At 35.7% G+C, this 23,526-nt stretch overlaps 1 protein-coding gene across 11 annotated transcripts in view; it reads right to left on the bottom strand.

Moving 5' to 3' along the window:
* LOC138176430 (ferric-chelate reductase 1-like) overlaps positions 1-23,526 on the bottom strand; it is a 146,405-nt gene that overhangs the window by 39,811 nt on the left and 83,068 nt on the right. For all 11 annotated transcript variants that reach the window (XM_069107225.1, XM_069107226.1, XM_069107223.1 and 8 more), the window contains 5 exons: positions 22,117-22,211; positions 18,912-19,059; positions 14,195-14,377; positions 5,770-5,868; positions 3,712-3,856 (listed from right to left, as the gene is read on the bottom strand). In XM_069107225.1, the coding sequence (XP_068963326.1) occupies positions 3,712-3,856; positions 5,770-5,868; positions 14,195-14,377; positions 18,912-19,059; positions 22,117-22,211 (670 nt within the window). The remainder of the gene's footprint in view (positions 1-3,711; positions 3,857-5,769; positions 5,869-14,194; positions 14,378-18,911; positions 19,060-22,116; positions 22,212-23,526) is intronic.

The following is a 23,526-nucleotide window of genomic DNA, read 5'->3' on the forward strand; positions in this document are numbered from 1 at the left end:
CACTTATGGAAAGAAAAAGACAAGGGTTATGTAGGATGAGAAAGCACTGATGGGTTAAGACCTATACCACTGGAGGTAAACCCACAACAATGAGACCACAGAACCATTAAGTACAGAATTTTATATGTGTCTTCAGGGACTCTATTAGGAAAGACCATCCTAGCCAAGTCAGGGAGACTCATTCAATTAAGCTGGTCACAGAAATTCTCCAACCTGAGGCACAGATGGGTTGCAACCTGAGTCAGTGATGGGAGTATCCACAATAACAAAATCACAGAACTTTAAAATATTAGGATTTAGGACAAAAATGAATAGGATATTTAGGCCTCCCTGAAGAGACAAGATTGGCTGGAATAGAAGTTTCCAATGGAGAAAATGGGGTTGGAGGCCAGGTTATGGAGAACTTTGAGTTTCAGGAAAAAGAGTTTGGACTTGCACTGGGCGATAGGAAGGCATTAGACATTTTTAAGCAGAGGAGTGCACGATGAAAGCAGGTTTTAAGATTAATCTGACAGCATCATGAAAAATAGCCTAAAAGCTGAAGATATGGAGTCTGAAATCTGCAAAGCATCTGTTATAAGCTATCTAGGAATAAAATAATAAAGACCTGAACTAAAAAGGTATCAGAGATAAAGGAGAGGGAGGTAAAAATGCTAGAGACATAAGTAGAACACTGGTATTGAAATAACAAGAGATCTGAGTTTGAATCTAAACTCCAACATCTACTAGCTGTATGACTATAAGCAAATTACTTAATTTCTCTGAGCCTGTTTCCTAATCTGCAAAGAAAGACAGATAAGTATAAGGATTGGATATGTCAAGATGAGGGAATTCCCTCTACCAATGCAAGTTGACCCTTCTGCATCTGATGGTTTTAAAGAATTGCTTAGTGGACTAAAAGATTAAGTCACTTTCCTAGCTAATACATGTTAGAAGTCCTCCTGGCTTGGTGGCTGGTTCACTATCACTATACTATATTGCATCTATACCATTATAGGCAGTATCTTAATGCTCCCTATAATTCCTCTCTTCTGAGGTCGTTATAAGGATTAAGTGTAATGTAAAATACTACATTAATGTCAGCTATTCTTTCTTCTCCCATGTAAACTCCTAAAGATTTGGGGTTATTTTGTTTTTATCTCATATCCCCAGCCTGCAGCACAGCCTTGCTCATAGGAGACACTGAACAAGTGTTTGTTGAGTTGAACATCTAAGAAAAATAATTTATTAAGTGAAATATGTGTGAGAGTGCTCTGTGAAAAGTATAACATATGTTACAAATGAAAGGTATTTTTTCATCCAGAAACTGGAAATGTCAGATAAGGCAGATGAGAAAAAGCAGCAACATACCTACATTTTTATAGAATCTCTAAATTAGAAAACATTTCAGATCAACTAATCCAACCCATAATTCAAACAAGATTTCCCTCAATTACAGCCCCAACAAGTAAGTTATCCATTGTCACCTGCACACCTTCAATGACAGATATGGGTCACTTTCTAAGTGACATTCTCCTTCTGTACACTTAGAAAAATGTTCCTATTGTTGACCCTAAATCTACCTCCCTCTTACATATTAGTTCTTCCCACTGCCATCCAGTAGATCAATTCACAGAAAATGAGAATGACAGGATTTCTGAGTTGGAAAGGAGCTCAAGAGCCAGCTAATTTGCCCTATACCTAAACAAGAAGCATAGATCCCTTTGGCAATCTGGTGAAGCCAATGGACTTCCTCAGAATAACATTTTTAAGTGTATAAAATAAAATGCATAGGATTTCCAAGGAAATCAATTACACTGAAATGAAGATGTAATTTTTTTCCACCCAAGTTCAAACAACCAGAAGTCTACCCATGAATCTTTTGTGGGTCTAGATTAACCCCCAGGCAAGAGCCCCTGATCTAGACCTTTTTGAATTCTTTTTTTTAATGATTTTTATTTATTTATTTTTATTTTTAAACATTCACTTCCATAAAATTTTGAGGTTTTTTTTTACTTTTTGGAGGGGCAATTAGGGTTATGTGACTTGCCCAAGGTCACACAGCTAGTTTTTTGTGTTAAGAGTCTGAGGCCAAATTTGAACTCAGGTCCTCCTGACTCCAGAGCCGGTGCTCTATTCACTGCACCACCTAGCTGCCCCAATTTTGAGTTCTAAATTTTCTCTCCTTTCCTCTTATCCCCCCTACCCAAGACAGTGTGCAATCTGATATAGGCTGTACATATACATTCATATTAAACATATTTTTACATTAGTCATTTGAATTTTTATTTTGTCATATTAATTATCCCTTTTGGCTTTGTGTTATTGGTAAATTTGATAAGTATTAAAATTATGCTTTCTTTTAAATCACTGATTAAAACTTTGAACAGAACAGTCACAAGGACAGTGCCCTCTACCAGAAACATCCCCTCTGAGTGCCATTGACCCATTAACCCCAGCAGGCTGAATTCAACCAGTTTCTGACTCTAACTAACTGTTCCCTCTCAACAACTCACATTAAGGATACCATGAGCAGTTTTTTAAACTGTGTTGCTTGAATCCAGGTATACTATTTCTATGACATCTATCTGATCCTCTAGTCCAAAACCCTGCCAAAACAGGAGTTATGACTGAATAGAGTAAGCAATTTGATACAATATAGTCTAGTAACTTTTAAAATTACATGTCTGATATGTCCTCTTAAAAACAGAAAGTAGACTGAGTGAATTTCCCACATTGTCTTTTAATTTTTCCTCAACCTAAGGCTGACTTATAAGCCAAATACTCAAGTATTTATAAAAATAAATGATTAGGCTAATTCTCTATCCATACATACTGCCCCCACCTCCAAATGACCTTTCTCTTAATAAAGGTAAATAAGTGAGTTACATTGAAGTTCCTTTGTTTCCTATTCTTTCTTCTTGGAAGTCTTTTATTTTATTTATATTGTTCTTCATTAAACTTCATCGCTTGACTTTATCATGCATTTGTTATTCTTTGTGTTACAGATGGATCCTTCCATTTAAAAAAAAATCAAAATTATGGAGAAATAGAACAAAACATGACAAAGCTCCCTGGCTCATTTGCTTGACAAAGTGTCTCTAATGTTTATAGTGCATAACTATTAAATAACTTCATTATATAGTTTTTTTAATGTTAATTTGCATGATGAATGAATGTTTCTCAATATGCCTAGCCCCTGCAGGTAAAAACATTTAAATAATTATATACCTAATTATCTCTATGTCACTCACTATATATTACATTGAAACTTCCCATAATTTCTCAATTCAATTTAAAAAAACCATTTATTGAATACCTACTTTGTACAAGGTGCTAAGTTCTGGGAGTACAAAGAGAAAATTAAAAACAGTCTCTACCTTCAAGGAGCTTACATTCTGTTGGAAGGAACTTACCTTCCACTCCAGGAGTTCTTAATTTTTTGTGTGTCAGAAACCCCTATAGGAAGAATTCTGATGAAGTCTATGTACCCCTTCTCAGAGTAATGTTTTAAAACACATAAAATAAAATAGGATTACAAAGGAAACCAATTATATCAAAACATTAAACAAATTCACAGAGCCCAACTTAAGAACCCCTATTCTATTCAACATAACCTTTTCAAAAGGATACAAAACTCAATCATTCACTCTAACAAATCCTCTGTAGGCATGCCCACATATAATAGCCCTCCAAAGATTAAGTAAAGATACTTTATATGAAAATATATACCATCATTAGTGGCCCCATTTGCTAGAAATATGTAATACTTCTGATCCAGATCAAATCTCTTCGAACCAGGAAGACTAATATTTCTTCTAAAAGAACACTGAATAACTCCATCAGCCAGCCTCCAAGCCATAGCTTCAAGGGTAGCCTACAAGAAAACACATACACAGCACACACAATGATCTTTCTCAACATTTTCAAATGACTACCAAAAATAAGGGTACATAATAATTAATAATCAGCACAGAATTCTAGAATGGGATGGCGCCTGAAAGGTCATCTGGTTTAAATGGCAAAGTTTGTTGAATTTCCTCTCTGTAATTGTTTCTCTGTGTGTGTGTGTGTGTGTGTTTGGTTTGTGTTCAGTTATTGTGCTTCCACTTCCTCACAGAAGATTGTATTTTCCCCCTACTGATGAGTCTAGCCTCCAATTTGGCAAGCATGTTATTATTTTTCCTTGCACCAGATTCTCCCAGGACCTAATGAGCACACTACTTAAGAGTCTCTGAAAGCTTCATTAATTCCTCCAGGCCATCAGTGTCCAATCCAATACACCCAAAAAAATAATTTCCTAAATAAGTTCCCTGGCAGGAAAAACCTAATTCATAACTGGTTCCAGTTCATTAGGAATATCTACTGCTCCATCCAAGTTTATTTGATTGTCAAATGACCACAAAAAAAATATCTTTCATAGTAGGTGTATTTTGTATATATTTTATATATTCTTACATATTTATATGTTATTTTCCCCAAAAGAACATAAGTTCTTTGATATCAGGAACCGTTTCATTTTTTTGTGTTTGCATCTACATTTGGCCTGGCACACAGTAAGTGCTTAATAAATGCTTTTTAATCAATTGCCTGACAACCTATTATACTGATAGTCCTGGGAGACAATAAGGGCAGTTGTTTGGAGCTTTTTCTCATTATCTACCATGTCACAGAATCATAGGTAGGAAAGATTTCATAGTCCATGTAACTCAGCCCATAGTTTAACAAGAAAACCCTCTAAACCACACTGGACAAGTGGATATCCAATATTTGCTTGAAGTCCTATAGTGAAAAAGAATACCAATTACCCTATCCCCTGTGGAGGGGAACAGCCCATCCCACAGTTTTGCAGCTATAATTGTTACAGAGTTTTTTTTGAGGTCTAAATCTACGTTTTAGTGATTATAACCATTGCTTCTGTTAGAATGTACCAGTTTCTTTCCTCACCAAGCTTACCTTCACTGATCAAAAACTCTCTTACTCACCAGACCTCTTCTCAAAGGTCATTCCTATAAGTTAGGGAGAAGGGAATCTGCTTGTCAATCAAATATTTTATCAAATATAAGACTATAAAAGAAAGGTTCAATGAAGGCCAAGTAAAAGGATTAGCAGAGTATTTCTTTCAAATTTTTTTTATTTCAGAAACATGAAACAAATGTTGCCAATTTTATATCATAAAAATTATGAGTATCACATATTCAGTCATAGTAGAGTGAAAAGAATATGTAGTTATCTCTACATTGTTTCACGAGTCTCCATTATCGAAGAATTTATCACCTGGGGCCATCAACCTACTGGTGATAAGTTTCTTCCTACTTATCTATGCTTATCCTTAGACAGAAGACTGAGTCTATCAAGGGGACAAAATTCAAAGTTTTTGAAAGTTTAGTAGGATCTGATAGAGCTTACATCCCAATTTCACAGCTTTTGATAACTCAGAGTCAGCTCCACATTACAGGAGGCCCCTGAGTTGGAACTTTTTAATAAATAAATAATGTATCTGGAAAATTAATATTTATGTTGTTGACTCCCAAAGACAGAGATCTAAGGATCAAGTGATGGGCCTTTTCCCTGAAAAAGAAAAACCTCTTGCATGGTAGAAGAAGCTATAATTTTGAAAGGACTTTCTGGATCACTGTGATGGGAGAATGAGAACCAGAGCTACATTCTAAAAGGGACTTTGCTTCCCAACTATTCTGATTTGAGGCTCATGTCCAATAATGCAATTATAGCCAAATGACCAGCAGGGTTTAAAAGATGGAGGAGATTTTCCCAATTTTTAGATCATACCGAAGAATCTAATACAGGGTGACTTCGTCCAATCACATAAGAAGGATGTATGTGCACACTCTCATCTTCATGAATACACATGTATCCATCATCATCACCCTAAAAGACATTTTAAAATGCAAAAGTTTAAAGGATGTAGAAAATTATATTTTCCTAAAAAGACCTGACAAATTTTATTGATATCTGGTACAAAAATAAAATAGTAGGCTATTTGGATTAAAAGTTGTTGAGAACTCTTCCATTTTCCCAATTTAAGAATACGTATGATCTAAAAGATTAGAAATGACATCTAAAGGGATATCTGTGAGGTTTTTTATGTTTTCAGGGTTGGCTTTGTTACAATATAGAAGGTATATGCAAATAACAGTGAAAGCATTAACTATTATACATTAAAGTGAAGATACTTGAACTTTGGTGCAAGAACAATAGAGTATTTTGTATCAGATTGCTTGATGAGTCAGTAGGGCCTAATTCAATGTAATCTGTCTTTTTTCCCCTCAATGCCCCTTTTTCTAAGAGGTGAATCTTATTAAAAGTGACCCTAAGAGCACAAACCATAGCTTTTCAATTCCTTGCTGGTGATAAGTCTAGTTTTCAAATAATGTTTATGGGTTTTAGACTTTCATTTATTCTAAAGCTCCCTTGACAGACTGCTTTAAATTAATTTGTTTCTTAAATTATCTAAATATACTGGAACATTGTTCCATAAGTAAAGGGAACATTGTAAGAAAGGTATTGCTTCATTTTAGAAATTTAATGGAGAAGAAAAAAGCTGGGAATAGTCTGACACACACCCTAGTTTTCAGAACAGTAGACTTCAAAGCATTCAAGAAAAAAGGGTAGATAGGAGCCCATGGCCTAAAATTCCACAAGAGGCATCAACTCATGAGGAAAGGAAAGCTCTCAAGAATGAAATTCTGTATACATAAAAGAAAGCACTTAAACTGAGAGGGGAAAGAGAGAACTATCTAGACAATCTGATTCCAAGATTTGAACTCAGGAGGCTGAGTCTAACTGACTAGAGGCCCAGCACTCTAGCCACTGCACTTCCTAGCTGATGACCATTTAAATACTGGGTTCTAAACTCAGAATGAGCGAAGAATGTCAAGGAAAGCTATAGTCAAGAAAGGACATAGCTCAGAAAAGTGATAGGACCACTGCTCTGAAGAGATGAGAATGATAACCTGACAATGGTTCAATTCTTCTATTTTCTCTGCCAAGAACAATGATCTTTAGACTAGAAAGGACAAGATAAAAATGTTCTTGGGACTCATTGCCCAAGATAAGTAAGGAGGCAGCAGGTCCTCCTTAATGGTAACGTCTAGCTACCACTTATGAATTTTAAAAGAGTTAAATGAACTACATCCTAGGATACAGAAAGAATTAGTGGATTGATTTCTGAGCCACTGGAAGTAATCAATGAAAGACTGTGAAGAGAAGTTACCAACAAGATAGAAAGTATGACATTTCTGTTGATCCACATAACCTCTCAAAACTCTGCTTTTTGTAGTAGCAAACAACTGGAAACCAAATGGATGCCCAATCAATGGGCAGATAAGTGAAAATGGGGTATAAAAATATAATTGAATATGATTATACAGCAAAAAATTATTAATATGAGGAATTTGGAGGAAATGTGAAGATCTATATGAAATGAAGTTCAATAAAATAATAAAAAAAACAAAACAATAATAAACACCATGATTACCACAATGCAAATTAAAAATTCAACAGAAGGAAACTAAACTCTAATTGTCTAAAAACAATTAAGATTCCAAAAAAGATAATTAACAAAACTTCCTCCTTCAAGCAAAGTGCTGGGGATAACTAGAACAGAATGTGTCTGCTCTTAATATATGCATTATCACATCCAATTGTTTTGCTGGATGTTTTTTAACTAATTACTTTTCTTTGTTTCAGGGGATGACTCAATCTAGACAAGGGGCTACATGGGGTTTCCCACCACCCCCAAAAAAACTGTGATGTAGACAGGAGACAGCAATAAAAAAAAAATAGTTTGTTTTTAAATATGCCCAAAAAACCCTAATCTTAATTTCTTTTTCTGACAGCACTACTAGGACGATAGTACATGGTAATGGTATAGTTAACTTGGATTTTAGAAAAATATTTGGCAAAGTCCCTCTTCCAATTCTTGAGCAAAATATGGAGACCTCCAAGGTTCCTTCCAACCCTATATGTATAATCCTATGATTATATAGGGAGCAAATGAAGCTTCTTGAATAGGAGAGGGCCATGGTCATATGGTGCTTTAGGAATGTCAGTTTGACAGCTGTATGGATTTTGGATGGGAGAAAAGAGGGGTTAGAGGCAAGAAGACCAACAGGGCAACTGCTGGCATAGTGGACAGAAAGAAGCAGATATAAAAGATGTTTCAGAGGCAGAACCAACAAGACTTCCCCACTGGTTGAATGCACAAAGTGAGTGAGAGTGAAGAGGTAAACAAAACTCCTAGGTTGCAAAGCTGGATAACTAGAAAAATGGTGGTACCCTCGACAATAATATAAAAATTAGCAAGAAGGGGAAGGATTTGGTAAAATGATAAGTCCAGCTTTGGTCATGTTGAGCTTGAGAGATCTATAGGAAAGTCTAGACTAGATGTCCAGCTGGCAACAGGAGAGGCAGGACTAGAGCCCAGGAGAAAAATGAGGGCTGGGTATATAGACAGATACAATAATCTGTTTTGGGTAAGTGTTCAATTCATAAGCACTGAGATCACCAAAAAAGCACACGGAGAGAAAAAAAGAGGGCTCAGGGCAGAATCAACAATAAAATATATACTCTGAACTGGATAGGACAAAATGTATATAGATAGATACAGTTTTATAACCTTTTATTCCTACAATATAGAGCAGAAAGAACCTTTAATGTGAGCTCTTTGTGACCAAAAACCAGACAAAGCTAATGTTATATCATGCAGCTTGATCACCCATCTTACTTGAGAATTAGTTCTAAACTACTTTCTGCTATTTCCAGAAATTTAGTCAAAGGAGATGTAGCTTTCCATAAGCACTGATATTCAAAGAAAAGTAGTCTTTTCAAAAGAAAGGCTTTGAAATTCCAAAAAGCCTTTGACCAAGAGCAATATCACTGGAATAAACAGAGTTTTATAAAATGACTACTTGACAGGGAAAACGTGGATTTGAAGGTATAAATTCTGGTATGTTTGTTTTTGGTTTTTTTAATCCACTTATTACCATTTCTCACATAACTTTATGTATCCACCACTTTGAAATGACATGCAATAGTAAATTCAAAATTTAGATTCTCTCTTAATCAAGAAGAATGTATATATCACATGCACAAATAGATGAAAATTGGAATCAATCCAAAAAAACATCTGATACTGGCTCCCTTTCCTTAATCTCTCCAATTCAATAAGACTGATAGCTATAGAAAGCAGAATGAACAAAAACCAACTTTGGGGAATAGAAGCCTTTCCATTCATTCCATCAGTCTTAATCAGGAATAGTAGGGATCCAGGTCATCAAATTCTGTACTCCCAACATAAGGAAACTGAGGGAGAAGAACATGACAAATCAAAGGGAAAAATGAATACAATAAAGCAGGAAATGATAAAAGAAAACACTCCAGAACTAAAAGGCATAATGGAGAACATTTAGAGAGGGATAAAAGGACAGATAAACAGAAGTGATATTGTTCTGAGAGTATACTATAAACCTGTAGACTAAGAAATATGGATCATGCTTTCAAAATAAAGATCATAAAATTGGAATATGAGGAAGATATAATAATACTGAGGGACGTCAATAACTTTGCCATCCATTCAAAGTCTCCTATCAAAACCAGAGCTTCTGAAAAATTTCTTGATTTTAAATGCTAATAATTTTAACTCTCAAAACTCTCACCACACATCTTCCTGACCCTGTTATCCAACTTCCCAGGTCCTTCAGGAGTCAGGTGTTGAGATCAAGGGAAGAGGATATAGCTGAGAGGCACAGTCTGAGCAGAGAGATTCACACCCCTCGCCACCACCAGGTTAGCAACAAAGACATCCACCATCCTGTGACTCAAAGTCTTTTGGGAATTGTTACAAAGACCATTGCCTCGATTACTTGGCTCTTCTTAAATCAGTTTTTGAAGCTTAGATTCAGATGCCACTTTTGGACTTCTTCCTTCTGGAATATTTTTCTAATTTATATTTTTTTCTCAAGGAGAACAAGGGAGTGTGTGAGGTTAGAAACATGGAAGAATTAGTCTTTCTCTTGAGAATTCTCTGGATATACGAAATTCGTTATTATAGGTTCCTCAACATCCCTTTCCCCGCCTCCCCTAAGCTCTGTTACCCCTTAGAAAGAGTTTTCTCTTTTCAGCCAACTAAGCCCTCCTCTGTGTATGGCTCTCTCCATATTTGCTTCCATTTTCCCTAAATTATATTTTTCTCCCTCCTCACTTTCCTGCTGGTTTTCTACTTTCGATGTATCCCATTGTTATTGTGAAGGCCTCAGGATATTCATTGTCTTCCCATGGGTAATATTCTACAAACCAACTGTGTTTTAGGTGGGCACTCCCACAGATCCCTTCCCCAACCTCCTTCTCCCATTCTATCATGTGTTTCCTAATGTTGTTTGCTTTTTTGTTCGTTGACTGTTCTGATGTCTCCAGCCTCGTTTCCCCAATCCTTATCCTACCCGTGCCTCCCAGGATCATAACGAAAAATTCTATTTCCACATCAAGAGATTATAAACAATACAAATACTTTGAAAAAATAAATAATAAAGAGGAAACAAAGAAGGCAAATGCTGCCCTAACCAAAAACAAAAAAGTGGTTTGTAATATGGAAATAACACGAATATTGGAGAAAAATAACTTTGAAATACTTAAGGTCCCACTATTCAAGGAATGGAAAATTGGACATTGCCTCAAAAATACCCTGGATTTTAGGAAATCAGATTTCTAAAAGATAAAAGAATATATAATTATGATTCAATGTCCAGAGATTACATTATAAAAGTGGTTACAGAATAATGGGAGGATCTCAAAAATCAAATTCTGATGAGTCTAACTAAAAACATACATGTTTACCACTACCAGCCTCACCATTAGGTGATGATTTCTTTGGCCATGTTGATGTATGAGTAAAGTAAGAAAGGAGGAGATTGCACAATAATCTCTGATTTTAAAAGTACATATAAATAAGACAGAAGGACAGAGAACTAACATCAGATAAGAGAATAATGGTATAGATTCACAAGAACAGTGTTAAGAAAGCTCATGTTAAGAATGAGTTGAAGTTTACCCAAATAAAAAAATACTAAAAACAATCTGAAAAATGTAATTTTACATATTTAGAGCAAGAGGAACAAGGAAGAATTAGTCCAAATGCCTGAAGCAGAACTATTCAAACTGATTTTTGTCTCCATCTTCTCTATGAGAATGACCTTTGGACTGGAAAAGGAAATACAATGAAGAAAGGATTTTAAATTCCAAAGCAAAGTGATAGTAACTTACAAAAATTTAAATGAATCCAACATCTGGATCTGAAAGAATTTTAAAGTACTGAAAGAACTTTTAGGTGCCATCACTGAACTGCTACAAATATTTCTTCCAGAAGCTTAAACAATGACAGAAATCCCCAAAGACTGACAGTTGCAAATTTTTTACTTTTCTAAAAGAAGGGTAAGTGTAGATTCCAGAGACTAAAGATGGAAGAGTTTGAAGTTAATTACTGACAAATCCTTCATAAAAGCTGGTTTATGAGTACTTAGAAAGAAAAGTGGTGACTGTACCACCCGAACACATTCTTAGAGAACTCATGCCTAATTATTCTACTTCCTACTTTTGGAAATCTAAGATTATCCAGATTGAAGAATGCTGTCAACAGTGTGTCTGGACAAAGCATTTGCCAAGACCTCTAGTGATATCCTTGTGGACAATTTGGAGAAATGTGGTCTTGGGAGACACTACAGATAGATGGACTGGGGAACTGGCTGAATGACTGTACCCTAAGACTTGTTGATGTCAAAGAAGTAGGTTTCTAGCATTGTACTAGAAGTCTTTGTCTTTGGCTGTTCAATAGTTTCATCAGTGATTTAGATGAAAATAGAAACAGCATGTTTTTCAAATCTGAGGAAGACACAAATGTGTGCAAGATCAGATCAAGTGCCATTTCCTTTACCTCCTATATTCCTTTCACGATCCCCTCCATTTGTCAATGCTCTCATCTACTCCAAAAATATTTTGTATTTCATTTGTATAGGTCATGAATTTATCTATGTAGTTATCATTTATTTCCAGTTCAATTCAACTAGCATTTAACAAGCACCTATTATTTGCCAGGTAGTAAGCAGAGCACTGGGAACACAAAGACAAAAACAAAACTGTCCCTGCCCTCAAGGAGTTTACATTCTACTGTGGAAGAAATAATGTCACTTTTACCCAATTGATTCCTAGTTATGCCCTCTGAAGCAATATATATTAAATCAGAAGTGTCAAACACAGGGCTACATAAGACCCACAACACTCTTGAGTGTGGTCTAACAAGAATAAAATGTAATTGGAAAATATTTAACAAAATAAATAAATTAATAAAAAAGAAAAATATGGGGCGGCCAGGTAGCACAGCGAGTAAGAGCACCGGCTCCAGTGTTGAGATGACCTGGACATCGAATCCCGGGCTCAGAAACCCAGAACCACACCCAGAAATAACTGGCCGTGTAACCTTGAGCAAGTTACTTAACCCCAATTGCTTAAAAAAAAAAAAAATACATAAACATGTAAGATAATAGGCAGCCTGCCAGGATATGCATGCATAGTTTTCAGGCCCCTATTTCTATTTGAGTTGGACATCAGAGGAGCCCTTATGAAACAACATTATTTTAAAGAACTTTATCTTAATGCTTACAAAGACAGTAAAAAAAAAAAAAACACAAGGAACTAGAAGAGATTTGTACTCCAGATACATTTTAATTTTTGGCTTGTTTTTTATATGGAAATGTCCATTGTATTTGGTTTTAAGTTCAGAATTTGTTTTAAACTGTTGGAAAAGAAGGAAAAAGAACTGTTCTGGGGTAGGAATAATGAGATTTGCATTCTACTCCTTGCTCAACTGTCAGCTGCCCTCAACTATCAACTACCAGTCATGAAACCTAGGGAAAGCCACTAACTCTCTCTGGTGTAAGTTCAGTATATGACAAAAAAGGAGATGTAGCCATAGGGAAAATAATGCAACATTATATACACTAATGAAAGAAAAGTATCCAAAATAGACCCTGTCAGATGACATTTGGAAAATTGTGTTCATAAAATTATATAATTCTAGAACCTAAGAACTTAACAGACCACATATTGAAACCCTTAAATTTACAAAAAAAAACAACTGATTCTCAATGAGGTAAAGTGAATTGCCCAAGATCACACAACTAATAAATAGAAAAGATGGGACTATAACCCAGGACTTCTAGCTTGTTAGATTAGATTAGATTAATAATTAAATTAATTCTGTGTGGTTATCAAGAAGAGAAATGATTAGATCATAAAGGTAGATTTCAGCTCATAAAGAAATTTTTAACAATTAGAGCTGGGCAAAAATGGAATAGGCAATATTTATAAGTAGTGAGTTTCCTTATCACTAAAAGTGTTCAAGCAGAAGATGTATGACTACTCCCTACTATAGATAATTTTAGAGTAGAAAATAAAGGGGATCCTTAGGAGGGATTGAAGAATGGGTAGACAAACTGTAAGGTTCTTCCAAATTTTATGATACTATGAAAATATCCAGGTGTTTCTTACATGTTTGCTTCAAGGACAGCCCACTGTTTCCATATTTGTGCAAGCCCCCAACAGTTAGATAAATGAAATACAGAATCATAGTTTGTCTGAGTTGGAAGGAACTTTAGCAGCTATCTAGTCCAACTAATACCTGACCAAGAATGTTCATAGTCTTTTCCTTGAAAACCTGTAGTGAAAGAGGGATTCCACTGCCTCCCAAAGTAGCCCATTTCACTTTGGGATAGCTCAAAATGTTAGGAAGTCTTTTCTTCCATAAGTACTTATGGAAGTACCATTTCTACCCATTGCTTTTCATTCTGTCTTCTGGGGTCAACCCAAACAAGACCAATCCCTCTTCCATAAAACAGCCTTTTAAACACTTGAAAACAAGTGTCATTTACCCCACTGAGTTTTCTCTTCTCTAGGCTAAGTATGCTTATTTCCTTCAACCATCTTCATATAGCACGATCATGAACCCCTTCACCATAATGATTTTACAACATCAATAAAAAAAATAGTTCACTTAGAATCTGCTCTACTTCAGGGATTCTCTTCCTCCTTTTCAGTGACAATGTTTTATTTCTAAGATTTCTAAGACAAGATAATCTACTCAACTGCTGATTAGAAACCATTCTTCACATTTCCACTTCATAACTGCAAGGAGAGCTATACTTACCATCCATTGATCATGAGACAATGCAAAGGATAAGTAGCCTTCATTAGGTCCACTCATTTCAATCAGCACTGAATGATTCTCTCTCTCAAAGGAGAGAAAGAAACAATGGTGTTCATTCCCTGGATCACAGTTCACAGGATTCCTGATACAGAACTTTTTTTTCCCACAATCCAATGAGCTGAACTAGACAGACAGAAAAAAATGTAATGATCAGAAAAGCAGGTCACTGACAATGATATAACAGACTTTCCACTGAAATGATAATTTTCAGAAGAATGACTTTTCCTAACAAAGAACCACCAGATAAGAGAACAAAGATGCATCCAGATTGACTAACCTAAATGAGGAATAATCAAAATGATAGGTTGTGAACTTTTAGCCCACAATTAATTTTAATGAAATCCTTTGAAATTACAACTGATACTGGCCTGCAATTATGTCAATGTTATAAAGTCCTCTTCAATCCACAAAATGACTGTTTAATATATCTCAGGAGTAAAGTCTCTAATAAACTCTAATACCTCCTTTGTGCAATTCTGAAGGCATGTTTAAGACCATTTTTTTGTCTTTGCCTTAATAAGGTTCATTGTTTTACAGGGATGAACTAAGACCAGTGAACATCTATAACCTGTAAGGCCCACAATCATGGAATTCAAATGCAATAGAAAAATGCTACAGTCTGAAATAACTATGATGAAAAACATCCAGTTAGTTGGACACCTATTTTTTAAATGATGAGTGCGGCAGAATGACTATAAAGAAAAAAATATTTCATTAGAATTCCTAAATGTATAAGCTAAGTCTGACAGGGTCTGTTGTAAATGACCTTGCTAATATATTTTTTTAAAAAGAAAAGACACCAGATCAGCCATACTTTAATAATATGAGGATCTAAAATTTTGTTAGTAAGAGTACTTCCTCCACCACCACAAATCCAAACCTCTGTATAACTTAGTAGCTGGTGCTACCAAGAGTTACCATGGCCAAAAATCACTCTCTAATCATTCCCTCTGCAGTGATGTGGGGCTGAGCTCCTCTGAATTTAGCTAGGGCATTCTTCAGACAACATATTTAGAGTCTATAACTAAACTCATACACAAAACATTTTTAGCCTAGCCCCAGATCAGCCGCAAATAGAATTCATTCTTTAAAAGAAATTATGGAATCTAAAGAGTACTAGCCTAGGAGTTAGGAAACCTATATGAATTTCTAGTATTTTGTTTAGTTTGGAGGGCTACATCTTAGGAAGGATTTTGGAAATCTGAAGGCTGTCTAGAAGAAAGTAAATCAAGATGCTGAGGGGACTATTTGGGGCTTAGCTTGGAGAAAAGAAGACAGAATGAGGACATAATCAGATGTCTTCAAATATCTGAACAGTTATATTCCTCATTGGCAAGGGAAAATCAATTATCTAGATATATACTAGAGTTATCTGTCAAAAGCCATGGAATTAATTTCGTCATTTGCTTTAATGATAATTCCATCCTTCAAAAGGCAGAGGCATGAACAAGGGGAAACACTGAATCTGACTCTGATCAACCAAAAAGAACATTTTGTATGGTGGAAATGGGAATTTTGTGGGAAAGTAATCACTCTCTCCTAGAGTTTGGAAAGGCAAGTCTTAAAAGGTTTAGAGGACAAACATATAGGATACCATGGACTAAAATTCTAGAGGTAAAGTCGTTGATGTCTTTGCCATTTCCTCAGATCAGATGGTGGCAGTGTCTATATCGGAAGTTGAGGACAACTAGATGCATATTCATCCTGCTTAAGGGAATTTCTTGAGTCCCCATAAATAGGAAAAAACTAAAAGGACTCCCAGCCACCAAGACCTGTAAGTTCTCTGCTACATGTGCTCTCTAAGTTTGAGCTAACTTTCCCCCTGAATTCTGAATATACTTGTGGGACAGTATGTCATAGACCTTTAGCGGGTGTTGGGGAGGACAGATAGGGAGGATGATTCATACCAACTGCTCTTATGTTCCACCTTTGTATATACCTCTGTCTAAAATCTACTTAAATCTAGCTTATCAAATGATTCTTAACTGATAATCTTGGGAGGAAATCACACCAGAAGGGGGCCAAAGCCAATGGTGTTAAAGAATTTCCCCTAACTTCTCAAGAGTACCCCTAGAACACTGTGGGGCAGAGGAGATGTAGCCTAGCTCTGGTGATCTCAATCTGTGACAGTAGTATACTCAGAGATTATACAGGCATAAAAGGATAGGACCCCTCCTTGAAATGGAGCAGATTTTTTTTTTTAATGACAACTTTGGATCAGTAGATCCAATGAGCTACTTGTTCTCAATCTACTTCTGTTTTTTCTACCAAGAATGATCTTTGCACTGGAAATGACAGATATGGCTAGCAGAGAGTTGATATCCAAGAATGAATTCACATAATTTAGTCCAAATGAACTGTCCTCATGCACTGAAAGAACTCGACTGTTTGGTCAGCTTCATTTACCAAACTACAGTCACAAGCACATCAATCATTTTCTTGAGGAAAAATACAAACTACCCTTTCAGAATCTCTCTGAATGATATCATTACTTTCCAAAAGAGTACCTGGAATTTTCTGTACTTTATTTTGCAAGCTCTAATATTGTTTATTTTTTTTTCTTTTTGGAAGGGGGAAGGCAGGGCTATTGGGGTTAAGTGACTTGCCCAAGGTCACACAGCTAGTAAGTGTTCAGCATCTGAGGCCAGATTTGAACTCAGGTCCTCCTGACTCCAGGGCCAGTGCTCTATTCACTGCACCAACTAGCTGCCCCCTGATATTTTCTTTAAGTCTTTTAAAATTTTCCTTACAATGCCAAAAAAAAAACACACTACCATAAGCCAGTATTTTCTACTTCATTCATTATCTCCTTTTCTTCACATTGGTCAGTTACTTGAAAACACAATTACCAGATTTTTAACATTGGGTTTCCCAGAGAATACAATTTACTGAGGTCAAAGACAGAAACAAAAGTTCAATATATACTAAAATATGCTACCCCCAAAATGACAAGAATTGAAAATAATATAGGTGCCCTTTGATCATGGAAAAGCTGAATAAACAGTGGTATATAAGTTAATAGAATATTGTGTGACAGCAAACAACTATGAAGAATCCAGAGAAACCTAGGAAGATTTTGTGTACTTGTGACCCAGGTCAATGATAGTGGTTACTACCCTTTCCTCCATTTCCCCTCTCTCACAGGAGATTGAATTTGTCATATCCTGTTACAACAGTTACCATATTTTTTAGCCCAGAGGCAATATTGCATCCCTTCACGTACATGTGGTTTCAACTTCTACTGCTTTATGGAGTTCATATTAAATGAAAAGTTAGAAATATAATCACATTTACTCAGAAAACCTAGTTAGGAAAATCTTAACATTTTAAGAAGTGGTTTGGTTCTTTGCTTTAAGTTTATTTCATAAAACAGCCTAACTAACCCCCAGCCTTTTTATACTTGAGGCAAAAATTCAAATTATCATAAACATTTGGGAAAAGAACAAAGACAGTCAGCAGAGGTATGCTGGAGTAAGCTTGAAACCACTTCTTCAAGCCAAGTGTCAAATTTTCAGTGTAAGCACTGACACCTGGAAAATCAGAAAGTGCTACAAATTGGGGCATAGTTCATTGTTTTATGGATTGTCTAGACTTTAAAAAGTGATGGAAAAAAGACTGATAATGCAGAGTAAATTTAAGTGTGTCATGTGCCTTTTTTATAGAAAGCTCATTTTTAAACGTTTACCAACACACTATATTATGTTATGTTGTCTGTTAATAAACAAGCTTGGAGAGAGGAAATTAAGGAAAAAGCAAATCATTTTCAACATTCTCTCAGTCCTTGAAAAGATGGATACAACTGGTTGCTTCACCCTGAGTCTTCTGCTCTAAGACAGCTGTAGAGCCATTCTCTTTCTCCTTTCCTAGGTTACCCCTGTGTCACTTATCCTTCTGTCTTCATTCTTAAGTCCCCCTCCTGTCTCTAGCTCTCCAACTTTCTCTGTCATCAATTCTCTTCACATTTCTCTCAGTGGCTTAACTTAGAACTGCTCTCTCCTGGCTCACCACTTGAATCCTAGAATCTGAACTGGTTTGCAGTTTTATACAAGCCCTACAGCCTGTGAATCTCCTCTATCTTCCCAATATGACAGTCTTCCTTTGTGGCATCACCTCATTTCATCTAAAAGCCTTCACTTTTTCCAAATCCTTGAAGATTTTTTTTTGCATCTAATCAAAATACTTCTGATTGATTAATTCAGTAGAGGTTCCCAGGCCTAGTTCTCACCTAGTTCATACCTTTGTTCATTCAGTATAAAAATCCAGGATCTCTATAATTCCTGAAGTAGAGACATGGAATACTCTTATATAATAATGCAGAATGAATATGCAGGACCAAAAAAAGTATACATAATGACTATAACAATGTAAAATAAAAAAATTATTCTAAGGAAGTTTAACTCTGGATAACTAATCAACCCAATAACGGTCCTAGAGAACACAGGATAAAACATATCTCCCTTCTTTCTCCAGTGTGGAGGGAGTCTATGAGGGCTGATCATTACATATATTCTCAGATGAGATCACTATAGGTTATCTGCTTTATTTTTCTCTTTCTTATAAGGAAAGAATCAGTTTTGGGGAATGAGAAGGGCATAGCCTGAAATGACAATGATTAAAAACAAAAGGCATTAAAAAGTTTTGAAATGATGCTACTTACCAATTTTTTTAGATTGGTGATGGGACTTGATGTTGGTGAAGATACTGTTGTAGTTTGGAATATTGTAAAAGGATGAGCATTTGATGGAGAAAGAATAGGGCCAAGAATCTTAACCCAGTAGATTTTGTACTTCTCAACAACAGTGGCTCTGAAATATCATATTCATAGTCAGAACACACTAAAGACTGGTTATGCCTTAGTGATCAAATAACAATTTTAAGAAGCACCTATCAGAATGAACAAGGCATAGGCAGGCACACATAGTATGCAATTACTAATACCACTGGGAATGACAGAAGACAAATCTTAGAGCTTCCTTACACTGTCTCTCCCCACCAGATGAATGATACCTTTTCTCTTCTTTATATATCTTCTTCCTTGCTATCTTTCTTCTCCTATCCCTGAGCAGTGCTTAAACTTTTGGCAATTTAGGGCCAAAATCCACTGTGAATTGTCCCAATCCCTGGGAGTCTTAGATTTGAGCTGTTCGCTTTATACTAAGTATATTTTTCTCCCATGGAATATACATTACAAGCACATACAAGTAGGCAATTAGCTACCTGAAAGCCAGATGCCAGTCTTGCTTGGGTAATATGCCCTTTAACATATTCCCAAAATATACAGGTGAGTGCTATTATAGATTGCAAGTTGTAGGGTGTGGAGACTGAGAGATTAAGTTTGTAGTTTTTTGGCTATTTATTGTCTCTTATAAAGGGGATGAGGAGAGGGGAGACCACAGATGATTAATTTTATACAAATTATATTATTGCATAATGCAATATTAATGTGCCACAAGAAATTACTAAATAGAAGTTTTCAGAGAAATTTGGGAAGACTTGTATGAACTAATGCAGTGAAGTGAGCAGAATGAGAACAATTTATATAATGACAACATTGAAAAGAAAAAGAACTTAGGAAAAATTTAAGGACCTCAATCAATACAATAACCCTCTATGATTCTTGAGGACTATTATAGGAATGTAAATTTTTAAGATCTTCCCTGCCCCTAGGTTAAGTGCAACTGGAGCCTGTGGTAGGAGGCTTTTTTCTCAGGGGATACTTTGTGATTGGGCAGTGGGTCAAGAAGGTTGTTACATTCTCTGAGCCAGGAGAAGGCTATATAAGCCCTGTGATGTGAGGCTTTGCTTTGGGGCTCACTCTGAGAAGTGTTGTGTGATTTGACCAGATGAGACTCTGGGCAGCCATTATTGAGAGCCCCCCGGTTTTGAAAACCCAGATGTTGATGCTTCCCTCTCTGGTAACTGTAATTTGGTATGGATGTATGTAATGGTTGGACAGTTTGGAAGCCTGTCTGCTGAAATGTTCTTATAGCTTATGCTTGTAATCTCTGTATACTTTGAAGTTTGGGGTGCTGACTTTCCCCTGAAGAAGGTAAATGATATGTTTGATTGATTAAAGTAAGCTTGTTAACCCATTTTGAGTTGCTTTTCTTTAGCAAAGCAGACCCAAGAACCTGTGTTGGCAGCTACCCTGGGGATGCTGGGGTTCTTGCTGCTACAAGGACTGATGATAAGAAACCTGCTACCTCCCTCTTGACAGAGAATTGAGGGACTCAAGATGCAGAATAAGACACATTTTTGGACACAATCAATGTGAGAATTTGCTTTGCTTGACTATATATATATTTTTACAAGTGGGTTTTTTTTCCAATTGGGGGAGAAGATTAGAGGGTAGAAGAAAGGAAAAAAAGAAAGTGAAGAAGGAAGGAAAGAAGGAAGGAAGATAGGGAGGACAAAAAGTAACAGAGATAAAGGAAAAAAACAGAAAGTAACAAAGATAAGCAGGACAACTTTCAAAGGTACAGGGTGAATGTTTTATACTTTAAAAGAAAAGCAAGCTGTACATCCTAGAGATCTGTAGTTTTGCATATAATTCTATTATTCCATTCCACAATGTATATGAAAATGCCCCTTTTATTTAATGTTTCTTAAGAATAAAATTTTTAGGAAAAAAAAGCAAGTTATATGATACTGCAAAAGAATCTGTTCCATAAATCACATTTTAGGAAAGTTATTTGACACCTTGGAAAGCATCCAGAGAAGGGCAAACAGGATGATAAAAAGTCTCGAGATCAAGTCACATGAGAAATACTTGAAAGAATTGGCAAGTTTCATGGTGGTAGGGAAGGTTGGAGAAGAATAATAACTATCTTCAAGCATGTGAAGGGCTGTCATACAGAATGGGAACTAGACTTATTGTGCTTCATTCACCCCTGGCAGAAGAACTGGGATCAAGATAAGCACCTTAAGGGCCAAGGCTATTTCATTTTTTTAAATATATATCTCTAGTGTTTATCACAATGCCTGGTTCTTAGGTGTTTAATAAATGCTTGTCAAATGAATGAAACTTAACAAAGAAATCTTCCCATTCTTTTACAAAATAAATAAAGGTATATCCTACCCTTAATACACACTATTAGCATGGCACATGGTCATCTGGAACATTGAAGAAGTAACTAATCCTTTTTGAAACCATGATAAAATATAGAATATTTTGAAATACAAAAATCATTGCAGTTTTGAAAACTGCAATGAAGTAGATTTGGGGGTTATATAAGGAAAATATTCCTAATAAAGGCTGCCCAGAAAGGGAAAGTACTGAAGGTAGTACGTTCCCTCTCACTTTAGTCCTTCAACCAAAAGATGGATGACCATCTGTATGGGATATTGTTCAAGGGATTCTCCATCAGGTACAGATAGAACTAGAAGATCTCTGATGGATGTCCCTTTCACACCTTAGGTTCTATGATAAATTAGTGGTTAATTTGTGTTCTTTTAAATTAATATTGACAATAATAATGCTGCTTAGATCTTTTTAAGTCCCTAGACTATATGGATTAGGTTGTCAAATGAAAAATTTCATTGATATAAGAATATAACTCGATCCTAATTAGTGAGAATAATGAATTCCATGGAGTGATCACACTGTTCAAATTTGCACCGAATGTTTCCATTAGGCTGGAACCAATTACCCTATTTTACATAATTATAACTTCTAATAGTGAGAATTAGAAAACTTGTGACAATGTCATCATTTGTACTAATTGGGACCTAACCATAGTCCAATAATAGGGTTTCAAGGTCAAAAGAATTGCTAATGCACTAGAATTTCGCCATCAATGCTAATGCCCTGCAAAGACTACACATGAAGGACCTTTTCAAAAGTCATCGATTCTTTTACTTACAGAAACTGTACAGAGTAATTAACAGTGCTTGGTGCATTCCAATAGACCTTTATCTCGTCTTTTTTTGATGAACTTGTATGACTGACAGCTGAACCCTAGAAAATAAGACAGTGATCCAATGATTCAGAAGGACTGAAAGAGCTCTGACATTACATATTGCATAAAGGCACAACACAAACATTCTCATGAGTCCAAATTTAGAACAAGGGGCCCAGCACTTAGTTGTTGATTAATTGAAAACAGATTCAAAATTAAACTTTGAGAACATACTATCAGCTACAGAAATGTGAGAATTAGGGAAAGTAGAACCCACAAGATATAAGACTACATAAATCCTCATGTTTTATCATGATTCAAGAATATTTTCTAAAAAACAAGTATTTTTTAAATAAATTAATTTTATGTAATAAAATAAAATAATTTTCACTTTTAAAAACTCTAGAGAGCAAATATTGCTGAGGACTGGAGATGGGAAAATGTCTCAACCAAAAAAAAGTAACAAAGTGAAAAAGAAGAATATTTTTTACAGTTCTGTTGATTAGTGAAAAATGGAAAGGAGGGGCCCAAGGAGAGAAACAATCTAAGATTGTCAGGTCTATATGTCTGAGTTCCAGTCCTGAATGTGACTGCAAACTTAAATTAAATAGCTAGACTTTATTCTTGCTTTACCTTGTGACTTTCAATTTTCAAATGTTATAAGAATTGTTGAAAAATACAGAGGCAGCATGGTACTGTGGAAAGTGCTCTGTCTCTGGAGAAAGAGGAGCTGGTTCAAATATCACCTCTGAGGCTTACTACTTGTGTGACCTTGGGCAAAACACTCAACCTCCCTGAGACTCCATTTTCTCATTTGTAACATGAGGGGGTTGGACTAGAAGACTTCCAAGGTTCCTTCTAGCTCTAAATCTATGATCCTAAGATTCTTTCCTGATTCCTTCAGTGTTTATGCTCTCTTTTCTTCCCCCTTTGCATTTATTTTATTTGTGTATAAGAGGGGAGGGGTTAGGCGCATTTTCAATTTAACTACATACAAGTTGTTTCCCACAAGTGAAAAATAAGTACCTTAAGGGCCATGGCTATTTCATTTTTTTAAATGTGTATATATGTTTAATGTTTAATAAATGCTTGTCAAACGAATTAAACTTAACAGAGAAATCTTCCCATTCTTCTACAAAATAAATAAAGGCATATCTACCCTTAATACACACTATTAGCATGCCACATGGTCATCTGGAATATTGAAGAAGGAACTAATCCTTCTCCTTGCCTCACATACAGGAAGTAGATGCTTTTATAGGATAAGAAAATCACAGACTCAGAGTTGGAAGAGATTTTAGAGGGCATCTTGTCCAAACCCTCAATTCATAGATAAGGAAACAGGATCAGAGATTTTAAGTGACTTGCCCAAGA

The sequence above is a fragment of the Petaurus breviceps genome, unplaced genomic scaffold (genome assembly GCF_028583685.1).
Source record: "Petaurus breviceps papuanus isolate PSGF00001 unplaced genomic scaffold, PetGlider_PUasm1.0 89201, whole genome shotgun sequence".
Classification (NCBI taxonomy): domain Eukaryota; kingdom Metazoa; phylum Chordata; class Mammalia; order Diprotodontia; family Petauridae; genus Petaurus; species Petaurus breviceps.